The sequence below is a fragment of the Poecilia latipinna genome, unplaced genomic scaffold, assembly GCF_001443285.1.
Source record: "Poecilia latipinna isolate Pla-1442-1.1 unplaced genomic scaffold, P_latipinna-1.0 Scaffold1084, whole genome shotgun sequence".
In the NCBI taxonomy this organism is placed as follows: Eukaryota; Metazoa; Chordata; class Actinopteri; order Cyprinodontiformes; family Poeciliidae; genus Poecilia; species Poecilia latipinna.
This window is the reverse complement of record NW_015113700.1, coordinates 51,628-66,897: the sequence shown is the minus strand read 5'-3', so window position 1 is coordinate 66,897 and position 15,270 is coordinate 51,628. Positions and strand designations below refer to the sequence as shown.

At 39.2% G+C, this 15,270-nt stretch overlaps 1 protein-coding gene across 2 annotated transcripts in view; it reads left to right on the top strand.

Moving 5' to 3' along the window:
- The window catches only part of ctif (CBP80/20-dependent translation initiation factor), a 63,277-nt gene that overhangs the window by 40,764 nt on the left and 7,243 nt on the right, over positions 1 to 15,270 (top strand). Inside the window, exons 9-13 of one of the 2 annotated variants that reach the window (XM_015052047.1) lie at positions 1,170 to 1,250; positions 5,616 to 6,222; positions 6,670 to 6,969; positions 9,581 to 9,736; positions 14,728 to 14,781. In XM_015052047.1, coding sequence (XP_014907533.1) covers positions 1,170 to 1,250; positions 5,616 to 6,222; positions 6,670 to 6,969; positions 9,581 to 9,736; positions 14,728 to 14,781 — 1,198 coding nt within the window. The remainder of the gene's footprint in view (positions 1 to 1,169; positions 1,251 to 5,615; positions 6,223 to 6,669; positions 6,970 to 9,580; positions 9,737 to 14,727; positions 14,782 to 15,270) is intronic. The other variant, XM_015052048.1, reaches the window with a different exon arrangement.

The window sequence follows — 15,270 nt, the reverse complement described above, 5'->3', positions numbered from 1 at the left end:
TAGCTTTTCATGTGGTGTGTTAGCTCATAAGAAATTTCTCCTCCCCTTATTTAGATGTTTTTTTTTTTTTTTTTTTTTTTTTTTTTTTTTTTTTTTTGCATCCTCTGCACAACTCGTATTTCTCCTATCAAAAAAATCTCCCACCTGAGCTGTGGATCTCTACAGCCTGGTGTTGGCCCAACACATAAAATACTAATAAAATGCCCTGAAATTTGTGGTTGTCTTGTGTAAAAGTTCAAATGCTTTAAGTAATTATGATCCTATATCAACTTCATCAAGATTACTATTGGGCAGAAAACAACTCCTGCTCGACTGATCTCATTTGTCGAGTTGCGTTTGTGGTTGTCTTAAAACACAAACTTCTTTTCCTTTGTGTTTTAAAGGGGATTGACTCGTTTGCTTTGTTTAGAGACATGCTCCTCTCAACACCGTATCATTCTACAGTGTAAACTGAATGTACTGGCATATTTCTCATTTCAGTTCATTAAAAAGATTTCAGTTCCTTCTTTGTTTTCTAAGCTCTTCCAGGAAAAAAAACAAAAAAAAAAAACAGCATTTATGTGTCTTATTTCTGACAGGGATTCTTTAAAGATATTATGTGTGATGAGTTGAAATTCTTCTTGCATGAATCCACCCAAATTTATTTTCCCTTCAAAATTTTAATATTAAAATTTAATAATGCAAATGCTCAGTCAGGCAGCTGAAATCCTTCTTCCCACAGTGCATTAAGTCAGTGTTTTGTGGCCTGTGCAGAGCCTCGGCCATCTTATTGACTGTCTGGCCTGCAGACATCTCTTCCCCCAGGTCAATCGATTCTCTTGTCTGGGTCAACCAGTGGTTCTATGAATTCTCCTCTTGTACACAGTAAAAGTCATAATTGATCATTTTTATCATGCTCCCCCTCCCCTGACCATGTCTGTAAGTTAATTTCATCTTTTATGTAGAATTCTTTAACTCCTTGTTTTGTGTGACCTTACCAACCTGTAGTTTTTTTTTGTTTCCCTTATTTGCTTCGCTTTTTCACCCTGTTGTTTTCTCCTATTTTCCTTCGATGAAAAACCTCATATTTCCTACAAAATTTACTTTGACTTTACTCCACTCTTTCATCTTCCATCTTTCCATCCTTCCAATCATCTGCATTTTGGCACACCCTTCTCTCCTGCTTGTAGACAATTTGATCACTTCACCCGAGAGCAGTTAACCATACTTCTGCCCACTGGCCCAGGGGAGAAACGACGAGTGTCAGCCAGGTTAGTGGCAACTTAAGTAGGATCTCAAAAAGGTAAAGTAACTTTTGAAAGTAATCCACACCTCTGGGATTTGTGCGGCTGTTTTGTGAAGGCCTCAAAGGTTCAGAATCTTAGAAAACAAACGGCATCATGAAGAACAAGGGACTCGCCAAAGATAAAGTGGTGGGAAATTTTAAAACAGGGTTTGGCTACAAAACAACATCCAACTGAAAATCAATTTGAAGCCATTAAAGTTGATGTTCTCAGATGATCCGGGCATACGTTTCAGACTTTAAAAGTGCAAAGCTGAGAATTTGTGAAAAGACTTTAACTGTGATATTCATGGATTTTTTTCCTGGGCTTGTGCGATCTTGGTAAGAAGAATGAGCGACTGCATTTACAACTGAAATTACAGAGAGAAGTGGCTGTATAAACAATTGACTTACAAGTCTGAAAGTTTCCAAAACCATGAAAACTAGCTTCATTTTTTTCCCTACTTCCTAATTATGCTCTACTTTGCATTGATCAGCTATTTAACATTCTAATAAAGTACATTGACGTAATGGGGCAAAATCTCAAGAGTTTAGGAAGTGTGAATAGTTTTGAAAATTTCTATTAATGAGGATTCTGATGCATTTCTGGCAGATCTCTGAAAATTACATTTGACTTGTTTCTTAATCAATTTGAAGAATATGTAATTAAATATGTCTCAGTCTGGCAACATCCAACACTGCCATGGACTTGAATAATACCATTTAAATGATCTAACCAAAATTAATAAGTCATGTTCCATTTTATTAGATGTTTAATCATGAAAGAGTAACTTATTGTTGAATGACATTTCATCGGTGGTTCCATCATTTGTCCTAAACGCAGGAATCTCTGACAGTAATGACTGATGGATGATAAGCACTCAAACCACTGTCGAGGTCACGGTCATTAAACATGATTAACATTTTATTATACTCCTTCTCTAACCCCTCTCAGATTATCAGTAGATGAGGAGAGTGGTTTATTACATCTGAGCCTAAATTAACAGCAACTAGCACGAGCCTGTGAATCCATCACACTTGTCATATTCAGCGGTTCTGGGTGTCTCCTTGGCAAAATTAAGAAGTTTTACCAGTGATGGGATAAGATGATCAAATGATTTCACAATTTCTTTCCAGGAGTTCTGCATTTACCAATGGAGACTATTTTCAATCTTTTTGTGAAAACAACAAAAGCACTCCAAGTATTCAAATTTGAAGTGAATAACAAGTATGTTTGTTGCATCAAACCAATAATGGCAACTTGAGTTGAAACTCCAACTCCAGTTGCAGTCAAGTCTCAAAAATAAGAATTCGGACTGGACTTAGAATGTGCCTTTAAGAACTGAGCCTTGTGAATAAGTGACAGGTTTTTTTCCTGCCATATCCTCCTTTAGAGGTTTATAGCACCCAGTCGGACTGCATTGGTCTTTCAAATTATGCAAAACCTCTCTTCTAGTGACAAATTACACCACTTCAACTTTATTTGCAAATGTGAAAATGTGTGGAAAATGAAAGATGAAATTGTTGTTGGTCAACAAAATAAGAATAACCACTTACATGTTTTTTTTTTTTTTTTGTAGATAAGATTTACATATTAGCAAGCATATTTTCACATTACACTAACAAAATATCTGAAGCAGTCAGTAAGAACCAGAAGGTGTGCCACCCCACTGCGATTATACTTGACTGAGAGTCTCAGATGTTTCTTTGCAGTTTAAACCTTTCACCAAGTTGGTGAAATACCATCATTCACTGTGGAAACTCTAACCAGGTCAGTGAATGGCTAATGCAGAACTGATGTTCATAACCTACGATATTTATTAATTAATCAAACGCGTATTAAATATTAAATATGAGCATTAAAATATTGTTACCCCTGATAGCCTCATTCAGATCTTTAGATCTTAGTCTGGGTTTTTTAATATTTTAGTTCATCATGTTGCATATTTGGAGGTGATAATGAGTAGGATTAGGTAACTGGGTACATTAGTTTCCTTATGCCACATTATAACTAGAACCTCAATCTTTTTCAGATAAAACGGTAGCATTCGGCTTAATTTATTTCACTTTATTGATGTAACACCAAGTTGGTCAAAAAATGTAGTTTCAAGACCCTTTACATATAAGACGGATTCAAATTATATACAGAAACGAGTCAATCCAATCATAAACAGATGCAGTTTGAAATGTTTCAGTTTCTTCCAAATTACAATGCCATACAGTAAAATTCAGTTTACTGTGCATGTTGATAAAAAAAAAAAAAAAGTTTTCTATCAAAAGAAGCCTGGTCAGTTATATCAAGTCGTTGACTTGGCAGCAGTCCCTCATACTGGACAAACTTTTGATGACAGTGGAAAGAAACACATTTTTATAACATGAGGAAACTTCCAGTGGGATCCTGCAGATTATCTACAGCAACAGATGGGAGGTTTGAGTAGGTGGAGCACTAATAACACTGTTTTGTTATTGTGTTCAAACACTGTGTAATATATGCAGATGATACGCAAATAGTTAGGCTTTAAGTCTCGCCATCTGCCTTGTTTATTACTTTATTTTTTTAAAACAACATTTTAATGCCTCTAAAGCCCAGTTCATCTTCAGCATTTGAAAATTGACGTGGATTACCAAAGCCCTCCATCGCCACCATGTACCTGTCCTCTTCGACTTACTACATTTGTACAAAACCTGGCTCGTGCGGAAGAACATCAAGAATGTTAACTTCTTTTGAGACCATCTCCAAGGTTGGTTTTCCGTCTTCTGATCAGATTTGAAAAGAGCACTCTTACAAAAGAGCACCGAATCTAAAATTTTGAGTTTGTAAGCGCCAAAGGGTCTTTTTCACAATTTACTTCAATTTTTGTTCTACGGCCTCCAAAATGTCAGGGTCGGTCATGCTTTCATTTTTTTATGCCATCACTAAATTTTAGGCAGCTCAAACTTTGTAAAAGAGAGAGTTTTGTAAAGAGCGAAGAACCGGTGCGGCGGTGTGCCCACTGAGGACCTGTTCAAAAATTTAGGAACATTGGGTCTGTGTTTGCTTGGTCCAGCCTCCCACAAGGCTTACACAGCTCAGGGTTACAGGCTCAACTTTTCTCTGCATACTTTTCTCTTCTAGTCTTTTGCACCTTTTTATTAATAGGAAAAAAGTTTGTTTGGTATTTAAAAAAAACAGTTTTACACCAGAATGTTGAGAGATCTACAGCCGCTTGTGTAATTCTAAATCATGTTAAAAAAAATCACTGTAGTTTAACAGCACGCCTGTACTAATAGTTAAAATCATTGTTCGTGTATTTTATTTTATTGACTATTTATATATATGTTAACAAAATGTGTGATACTAATTTTAAGATTATTTACCGTGACATATAGGTAAAAAATTTTTTTGTTTTTTACAATAAGTAATTTCTATAAAGTTTTTCACATTATAACATAAACAGGATAAAATTTACTTTGGAAAAAAAAAGTCACATTTTTTGTTTCTTATAAAAATTAATTGCATTGCTCATGTGAATCATGGCAGCTAATCAGTGAAAAAAAAGACCAGTCATATATATATATACATTTTGAAAATGTTATCACCTTTTCTACTTTTTAATCCAGTGAAATGTTAACAAGCTGCAACTACCAATGCAAGTGTGACATCTAAAAAAAAAAAAAAAAAGAGCTTTCTCTTTTTTCATTTGCTCATCTTTCTTCATTTGGCCACGCTGGGTTTTTTTTGTCGGGTTTACAGTTTGCGATTAAGCAGTGAAGGATCAATTCATTTTGAAGCTTGTTGCTTATCGTTTCTCTAATTGTTTCTTAACGTCTTTAAAAAATGATGGACTTTAACTTTCTTTAGCCTGGGGATCGTTGCGTCTTTTGGTAAAAGTGTCCTAACAACTTTGATTTAAAACTGGAGTTATTTCCTTGCATACTAAATCTGCAATATTTTATTTGTCAACAATTGTTTCTGTTTTATGCAATTGAAAATGTTGTGAATGCTGCTGCTGGTGGTTAGATTTGTGCAGGTTCACAAGCTGAGGTAGATAATAGGCTGTGTCCTCAGTGTGGAGGTGACTAATCCCCTGGACCATATGTCAGTGGTTTGTAGACCAGAGCCAGTACAGCAAAAACAACGTATCAATGCAGGACAGGAAAACACACTCAGGCTGTTCATCCTCATGTAAGCAGAAAGTGGGCTTTTGATTTTTATAGCTTTTAGTTCAGTAGATACTACTTCTGTTGAGTGGTACCGATAGGTGAATGTTTGTAAATGTCTTGGTAATTTGTCGGACCGTGTAAAGGGCAGACCCGAGCAAACTGACCCCTGTAACATCACGAAGGTGCTAACTTGAACCTGGTTTATTTTCAGGAGGCAGCAGCGACCCCAGAGTGGAGGAGGAGGAGGAGTAGGAGGAGGAGGTGGGGGGAAGAACCAGTCTCAGCAGATACAGCAACAGTCTCCACTGCAACACTGGGATCAAACTCAACAGCAGCCCCCAAACCAGCAAGAGTTTAATTTAACAGATCAGGGAGATAACAGAAACCACAATGCTGGTCGACCCCCTCGCCAGCACCAAGGAGGACACGCTGGGCCTCGCCAAGGAGGACCGTCGCATCACGGCTACAGCCACAATCGCCGCTGGCACCACAATCAGAGGGGTCAGGGCCATGAACAGACAAACGCAGCAGGCGATAAAGAAGCATCCCCAAAAACAACCAAAGACAAACAGACTGAGATTGTAAGAGTGAGCGATGAGCACATCCGACCACCGCAAGACTGCAACCACAGGAGTCCCAACGAATCGCCCAACTCGGCCCCCACTCCGAGTGCAACGGCCCTCCCAGACCCGACAGTTAATAAGGAATCCCTCAGCATGCTGCCAAGTAGAAAAGTGAGCGACGGCCAAGCAGAGCAGCCAAGAGTCAGTCTTCTGCAGTCGTCTAAGGAGAGGCTGAGGAGGAGACTAAAAGACAAGGTACTGACAATCTGCTTAGTGTTTGTCAGTCTCCATTAGGGCAGCCAGGCCTGATCTGTATGTGTGCACACGCTAACATTTGGTTTCCCAATTAACTTCAAAAAGACAAGCATGGTTCATTACCGCACAGAGATGCAGACACACTTGTCTCTCCTTGTCTGGCTTCATTTAATTGTCCAGGTTTTTATTCTGCAGTCACTCAGCAAATGTGTCTGTGTTCTCCCAAAAGGAGGAGAGGAAACTAACAAACATTTAACAGGCTGTTTTTTTGTTGTTGTTTTATGATTTACTCTGTATTCTAAACTGAATTGGCCAACTCCAATTCAGAAAGGAGTCACTACTTTGGACATTTGTGTTATAGATGTCTGGAATTATGACATAAAAAAAAATAAATAAATAACCAGCATCCTTTAATGAGTTGAAACCTTTACACTGCCCTATCTGCAGGACGAGGTTAACGTGGAGGAGTCTCGGTTGGGACCCCAGAACATGGACCGACTGGTGGACCTCCTCAACAGCATGAGGAGCAACAGCAGTGGCGTGGAGAAGCAGCTGGCCTCTTTCATGGAGGAGGCGCAGAGCTCGGCGCGGTCCGAGGAGTCGCTGGCTCAGGTGGTCGGAGCCATCTACTCCAAGGCCGTGTCCGACCGGAGCTTCGCCGCGACGGCCGCCAAGCTCTGCGACAAGATGGCGCTGTTCATGGTGGAGGGAACCAAGTTCAGATCGCTGCTGCTCAACGCGCTGCAGGTGAGAGCAGCTTTTGGCATCGTCGTCTGCCTTCAAGCTCTGTTTTGTCTTGGCTTTGGCTTCATTCCTCCGCAATGCCTTTGGCTTCATTTTGTAATTGCCACTGCATTGAGCTGCTGGTTTGATTAGCTCGCACTGAATCTACTTCTCATTGCGACATGAAATCTCTTCTCCTGTTTCTGCAGCCTCCGTTCTCGGAATCTCGGGGGATCTTGTTTAGTTATGGTTTCAATTTAGAAAACAGTGCTTCTTTAAAAAAAAAAAAAAAAATCAAGCTCTTGGATAATTGAATCTGTGCCACATTATCATGCTTCATAATGCATCTTATCTGTATTGTATCCTATTGCTTCAATTATTGTGCTGATTCCATTTTGAATTTTACATTGTTGCACTTAATTATAAAGTGAAAATTTTCTTCTTCTTTTTTTTTTTTTTTTTTTAAGTATAGTGTGTTTAAAAAAAAAACGTCCACCATGATCTCAGTGGCTTTATTCACCTTAGGTTTAGGAATCCCCTCCGTCTGATGGCCAGCTCATTGTGTTCCAGACCTGTACATGTCAATGCACAAAGTAGCTAATCTAAACTCCCAGGGGGAGCGGAAGTCTGTTTCCTCTTCACCTTCCATTCCTTCTCTTTACTGCACAGTTCCAGTCCTGCACCCTGAATGAAAACATCCTCTGAGGCGTTACATACTTTGCCGCCGCTCCCTCCTTTCATTTCCTCCTTCTTGTCCCTCATGAGCTCTCTATTCCCATGTTCCCACGTCTTCTCACCTCCTTTCACCCCGTCGCCTCGCTGTTTGCATGCCCAATCTCACAATCAGAAGCAATCAGGAGACATGTGTTGTCATCTGAAAGCTTGCCATGCTATGTGTATATATCCGCCTTGAGATTTTTCTATTTAAAAGTTTTGATATTTACGTCCAAATTAAGTATGTGTTTATTTCTACCTTGATCCTTAAGCCTCCTTTCCATCTAATTTCCTCTTCCTCCATCACATTTGTGTGGTCTTTTCTCCTCTTTTATCTCGCTCTTTAATCTCAGTTTCCCAGCCAGCATAGACCCCCTGCTCGTCTTTGACATTTTGGCTTTTTTTTTGCTATAAAACATTTTAAATGTCATAAGTGGGCTCATGAAGGCTTTCATTAATGCTGTTGCCATTAGACCCCTGGATCTCAATATGGGGCCAATTAGTGTGACTGCTCTGTTTATTCAGAGAGAGGTTTTGTTGGCCTTAACGCTGCCACTGTTCCACCTGTTAAAGACCTCTCTTATTAAACGCAGCTGAGGAAAGCTCGGCGTGTTTTTCACTCATGTTATGGACTCTTTATGCGCCATTTTCTTGTGCTAGCGGTGAAAGTCACAGTAGCATGATTTCACTCTGAAGAAGTAAGAAAAAGTCAACATTTAGTTTGAGAACATAAATTCAGCGTTGAAATAGTAGAACAAATAAATGTGATTTTGTTTTCATTGAAACTACAGATAAATGAGTGAATTTTTACTTTTCAAATTGGGAAAGACAAGAAAACATGGCATTTTAATAAGGTACTTTCATGTGCCAGCCTGTTTAAATGTCCCAAAAGTTCAAATCAATGCAATTATTTAAAACAAAATTCAAACTGCGACAAGTTTATTTTGAGTTGGGTAAAAAAAAAAATATCTCGCTGTCAGGCAACTGCAACAAAAAGCCTTTTTTCCAATAAACGCCACTAAACAGTCCTTTAATCAGCTGAGAACAATAATAAGCTCGGTCTCATCAAACTCCCCATCTGGGGTTAATGTGAAACAAAGGTTGAATATGCGTGACAACCATCCCGTGTTCACAGTGAAGTAAGGTGGAGGATCTGTGGATCTGTGGTGCTGAGGGCCTTTTTCTTCACCAAAGCAACTGGAAACCTTGTTAGCATAATGAACTCCATTTTTTTTCTTTTTTTTTTTTTTTTAGCAGGCTCCAAATTGAAAAAAATTTTTTTTTTTTAGCTTTTGTGGCCCCCCCCCCCCCCCACAGAATAAATGGGCTCAAATTAAAGGAGCCAGTTTTCCAGGTTTCCTCCTCATTATTCTGCTGCAATAAAAGATGACTTTATTTTAAAGCTCTTACTCATCTTTTCCAGGCGTGCCAATAAATGCAGCCAGCTCTGTAAGCTGCCCGTGTTTCTCGAGCTCCTGACAGATAATATTGTGAGCAAGTGGGGGAGGGGAGGGGTGGAAGCCTTTGCACTGCCTGTTAATAAAGGTTCAGTTTAACCTGCACAGCAACAGCTTTATGTGAGCACATTAAGCATTAACCCGTATTAAGTCCAACACTTTCACAGAACCGACACACTTCACTGTTCTCACTTTCAAACTGAACGAATACTTCAAGCAGAAAAAAAAGGTATTTTTAATGGAGTTGTCAAATGCTTCTCTTTTCTTTTTTTTTTTGGTGGGGAGTTTGAAGTACCTGGTGACACGAGGTTAATGTGTGTGCCAGTTTCCTAAATGCTCTACTGTATATATATCCACCTGCTAAATGAATCATGGTGCAATGCCAGTACAGAAGTTTGCCATGCTGTTTCTGTGCAGTGTTTGAAGGTAAAAAGCATGCTTCGTATCTTTCTGTCCGTCTTCAGAGAGACTTCTCCCGCCGTGAGGAGCTGCAGCAGACCGACGTGGAGCGGTGGTTGGGGTTCATCACCTTCCTGTGCGAGGTGTTCTGCACCATGAGGAGCAGCTCCGGCCAGCCGTTCAGGGTGCTGGTCTGCCCCATCTACACGTGTTTACGAGAGGTCCGTATGCAGACGCGCTGGAAACGACGAGCCGCTCGCTGCTCGTCTCGTCTTCGCAATCTGGTTTCCTGTTTTTCAACCAGACGCGGTCTAGACTGCAGACACCACATTGAGGTCTGGTTCGAGGTACAAACGGTGAAGACATACTCGGTTCCAGTAAAAAAAGTGCGTGACCCTGGGTTACGTCCCCATTAGCTGGTCACGCTTTTTCATTGGTCGCCATAGAAACCATGCAGGGTAACCCGCAGCAGACTCACTACGATGCAGAAGTGCTCAACGGCAGATTGGAAATTGAAAGGGGAAGCGAGTGGGTGGGAAGGAGGAAACGCAGGAGACTGTGGTCCGATTGACAGTTGGTGGAGAGGAAGTTTGCTCAGACTCTCTCAGGTAGAAAGACAAAGGACGAGAGAGACGAGATCAAAGAATCCGCGGGTGAAAATAGGTTTTGATTGCGTCATTCAAGTATAAGGGAATAAAGCCGAGACATGTATAAGTGAGTTTTAGCGCCCGCGTTCACACCTCTAGCAGTCTGGCGCTTCACACACACCCGGTGTGCCATTAACGAACAACAATGACACACAGCGATCCATCCGTCCACACCCTGTCTGTGGGTATGCCCAGGGCATTATCTCAGCTTGTTAAGACTCTCCAGCTTACCCGTAGGCGTGGCATGACTAGTTAGAATCCCACACAGTTTACAACATGATATCAATCAATCAAATTTTATTTGTGTAGCACATTTCAGCAGCAAGGCATTTCAAGGTGCTTTACATAATTAAAGAAAAATTAAAAACAGCATGTGACATTGAATAAACAGTAAGAAAGAGAAAGAGATTTTTGAAAAAAAAAAAAAGAAAAAAAAAAGATAAAAACATACTTTTATTACGGAATTTAAGCGCCTGTCATCGCCGGACTCCGCCGTCCGTTTAACACGGGTATTATCCAGGCCCCGTCGCCTGACAGGACGGGATTTACAGATTTTTAGTCAAAACGCCATTTGACAAGGATTCTCACACCTCAGAGTTTTAGTTAAAACACTACATCTCAACAACTTAGGTAAGAAAACACCTGTATACTGCATCCAATTATATTTAGGTGTTAATGTGTCTGTCTTGTAAGTTTGTTTGTTTTTTTTCCAAGAACTATCATCTTTGAATTCAGTTAAAACCACAGTGCCAGTTTTGCTTACACACATCTTCCTGCACGTACAGAGCCTTGCAAAAGCACCGCCCAAACATTTCATCATGCTGCAACCACAAACTTCAATCTGCTCTATATTGTGATTTTTATGTCATACAACTAACTACAGGAAGTACCAGAGAAGTGATGCCTCATATGTTAAGAAGAATAAAGTTAAAGGAAAGTTTAAAAAGTCCTTTCTGCATTTGGAGACGGCAGATATGGACGAAGCTGCTTTGGTCAGATGAGACAAAAAAAAAAAAAAAAAAACAAACTTTTTGGCCTAAGCGCAACACACGATATGTAACACCGTACATCACTCTGAACACAATGTTAGAGATGCACAAAGTCCAGAACTAAACGTTCTGATCGGATGCTTTACCATCAAATTTGAATCATCTTTAACTTTTATGTGAAAAAAGAATGGGCAAAAATTTGAGTCATCCTTTGTTTTTTCTTGTCAAACATTAAAATCATGCATTGTCTTTCACACCACAAATATTCACTACTCTGGGTTTTCATAATTGCAAAAAATACCTTTAAATGTTTTTGTTGTTGCATCACATCCTGAAAATAAAATATGGATACTTTTGAATATTGAACACAAACTTCCTTTTTAACGCAAATTTTGCAAAGTTATGAATACTTTGCAAATTGTGTGTGTGTGTGTGTGTGTTTGTGTGTGTGTTTGTGTGTGTGTGTGTGTGTGTGCGTGCGTGTGCGTGTACGCACACGCACACACACACACACACTTCTTGTGTTTATACCTGGAAAATATTATTAGGTAAGAGTTGGGGAGTTCTGGATTGAGTTTCCACATACCCTTTCCTAACTAAATAAAGTGAAGAACCGTTGTCTGCGGCTGCCGTTAAAACTTCAAATTAAACACCTTTCCGCTTAGTCACTGTCACTCCTTTTTAGTCAGCCTGCCCTAATGGCATAAACAGTGAAATCTTCCCATTAAATAAACGGAGACACTGTTCACCCATGTATGTTTGCACTTAACAAATTACGCAGAAATGATCAAAACAAAGTGAAAAAAGGCCAGTTTTTACAAGCAGATCTACCAGAACATGGCTATTAAAGTTGTTTTTTTATCACCATGTGAGCTGCAGAGTTGCAAGCTTTGAAGTCACCACTCATGTGAGTGGGAGTGCTTTTTTTTTTTTTTTTAATCTAGGAATAAGAGCTTTCCAGCACCCAGCCACTGCTTTCCTACCAGAGCAAGATCAAATTGAATAACCGACATAAAAAAAAATAAATAAAAAGCTGCACGGACGTTTGTCTCACAAAAGGTTTCATAAATGATCGATTCTTACGATCTGCACATCACTGATTACATTGGAGTAGTTCAACAGGTTTCTTAGCAAGTCCAGTTGTATTTAATTTAGTTTAAAATTCTTCATAGTAGAAGAATTTCAATTTAGTTTTAAATATTAAAGCTTACTTGAAACCATCTGCCTGTTTACTGCTTCTGCTACTGCTTCTGCAGACTTGTCTAAAATAAAACATCAGTCTGAGGAGCTACAATATAACATAAGGTCTGCCGTGTCTGAAAGTCCTGGACGGTTGGACAGTCCTGGCAGCCAGCTTGTTTTATTTATTTTTTCCCCCCTGCTAAATCACATTGCAGGATTTGGGTTTGCATTTGCTTCACTGCATGAAGCACCAGCTTGCTTTTTCTGTTGCCCTGGGAGCTTTAAAAAAAAAAAAAAAATCTACAAATGCCCACACAGACAAATCATTACAGACTCTGTTTTATATGTAGGCTTATTTGTTTAGCAGGTAGTGAGACAGTATTAACTCAACAGTAATACAGTAATGAAATTAAATGTAACTACAAGTGGCGCTAATCCTGAAAAGAGACTTGCAGTTGCTATGCAACAACTGGAAAGATGGTTTTAGTTGAATTTTAAGTTACTCTGTCAAGAGAAAAGCAATTTTTTTTCTCTTCTGCAGTATGAAGGCAGATGTTCTTACATTAAGAATATATTTCTGGTTGTATGTATTTTAAATCGGTGTTATCAGAGGATCAAAAGTTGCTAGTGGTTCTCTAAGTTTGCGCTCACCGGTTTCTTTACCGACTGAAAAGAAACAGATGGTCTTTCTGCTGAAGACGAAGTTCTTGTGTGGCCATCGACGCGTATTATGTGTTACGACAGAAAGTAAAAAGCTCGTGTGAGCAGAGCAGAGCTGGGAGAGCTGAGGACGAATGACTATAGATTAGATCATTTTAACAGTATTGGAAAAAAAAAAAAAAAAAACTTCAACCTCTTCTCCCCCGAGAACTCATTACGAGCTCCTCCAGCTTGTCACATACTTTTCCTACTGTGGAAACGCCAGGACTGGAGCTCCCACTTCAAACAGCCACTCTGTCACCACGCCTGTCTTAGCATACTGAGGAGCTGACGTCTGTTCCACTGCTGGGCCTGAATGATAGGTGAAATACCAGGAAAGTTGCAGAGTGGAAATAAGAGCCCGGCTTTGACTAAATGCAGATCAACACATCAGTTAGGAGCAGAGTTTTCTTTCAGACTTATGATGGTTCTGACCTTTATGTCACAGTTTTTATGTGGCATCACTTAAAAAAAAAAAAAAGAATGTGCAGTGAATATGGTTACACCCCAGATATTCCGACTATTATCTGAGAAAAATACTGTCGAGTCCTTTTTTTTGACTTTTAACTCCTGTCGGCTGAACTAACCCAGATCTTTGAGTCGAGTTGTTTTACGGCGTTTAGGTGGTAGGTGTTTTTAGCTTTTTGATACTTTGGAGCAAAACTAAGTTGTTAAATAACTACAGTCTAAAGATATGTTCTTGTAATGGCTGAGCAGATGTTTGTATGTTGCCTCATATTTTCTTGATTTACATTTCCAAGTTTTTGAGGTTGTCAGGTCTCCTTTCCATCACCCTAATCTTTAACTACCTTCACACATTCTCTGTCAATATTTAAGTCACAACCCTTTTTTTATTTTTTACTTTTAGATAGTGCAAACATGTTGGTAAAATTAAAAGATGACTTTAAACCTAAACCTGCCGGAGCTACCAATAATTTGGGGTTGAATTGTGTAACACGAGCCAATTGCTTTTACTTAAATCAGAAAAGAAGCAATCATTTCTACTGCTGTAATAATGTCATTATTTATAGTTTTTCTGAGACATGGACTCAGACAAAAATATAATAAACAGCCACTAAATTGAGAAGTAGTTTTAAAGTAACCCTGGTTGATATGCAGAATGTTAGCTCTTTTGTTGGCTTCCAGCTCTTTGTAGAATAACACAATCATAACAAGTTGAGATTAGCTTGATATGCTTCCTTCCGCCTCCGGGAGCCAGCATGCAGTTAGCTGTATAACAGACGCACCGTTTATAGCTGTAAGCAGCGTCACCTTAATATGGGTAAATGGGTGCGCTCCCTTAGTTTGTACACAACTACTAGTGTGTGTACGAGCCGCCTGTTTGTCTTTGGCTGCGCGACGTGTTTACAGACTGTTCATTTGTGTATGCATATGTAGAGCTTTGATAACGTAAGCCTTTTTTCTGAATGATGTTTGCCGTTTTGTCTGACTCGAGGGTCTGTGGCGGCACAAAATGCTCACAAGTGGCATTAGGTGTTCCTTCTCTTCTGTCAGATGAATAATGATTACAGACACTTGAACCTCTAGTATTTTTATCTGAGGTCAGTTTTAACATTCTGCTTTAGACCAAGTGTCATTTTGTGGCGTTCAGCTTCATATCACTATATTTTACTGTGTAGACCTTTGCTCTTCTAAGTATAGTCCTCATGTGTGTGTGTTTTTTTTTTTTCGTAGCTGCTTGAGTCAACAGATGTTAAAGAAGATGCCGTCCTTTGTTGCTCCTTGGAGGTATGGACCACACACAAGCATGCTCACATTTACAAAAAACAATCTGAGGAATGTCCTCACAGTTGGTCTCAATAAAAATGTACATAACACATGACAGAAAAACTTTTTTTTTATATATATATATATATATATATATATATATAAATAAAAACCAGGACCTGACTTATTTCTGAGCTTGTACGTGTTTAGATAAAGCAGTGTATTTTCCAAGTAATTAAAATAAGAACATTTTTAACCATTAAGCTGTTTGTATTTTAATATTATCTATGAAATTGTCATGTATTCATACCCCATGAATTTTACAATTTTGTCACATTACAAAGGTGATATTTTTATATGGAAGACTGCTTAATTCATCAGAATGTAGCACAAAAAAAAATTAACTAAGTTGTCCAGTCAATGTCCTGACTTAGGACTGGGCCAATGTCCTAGTTGGTGATTTCACTTGGGGGGGGGGGGGGGGGGGGAAAAAAAAAAAAATCCCAACCA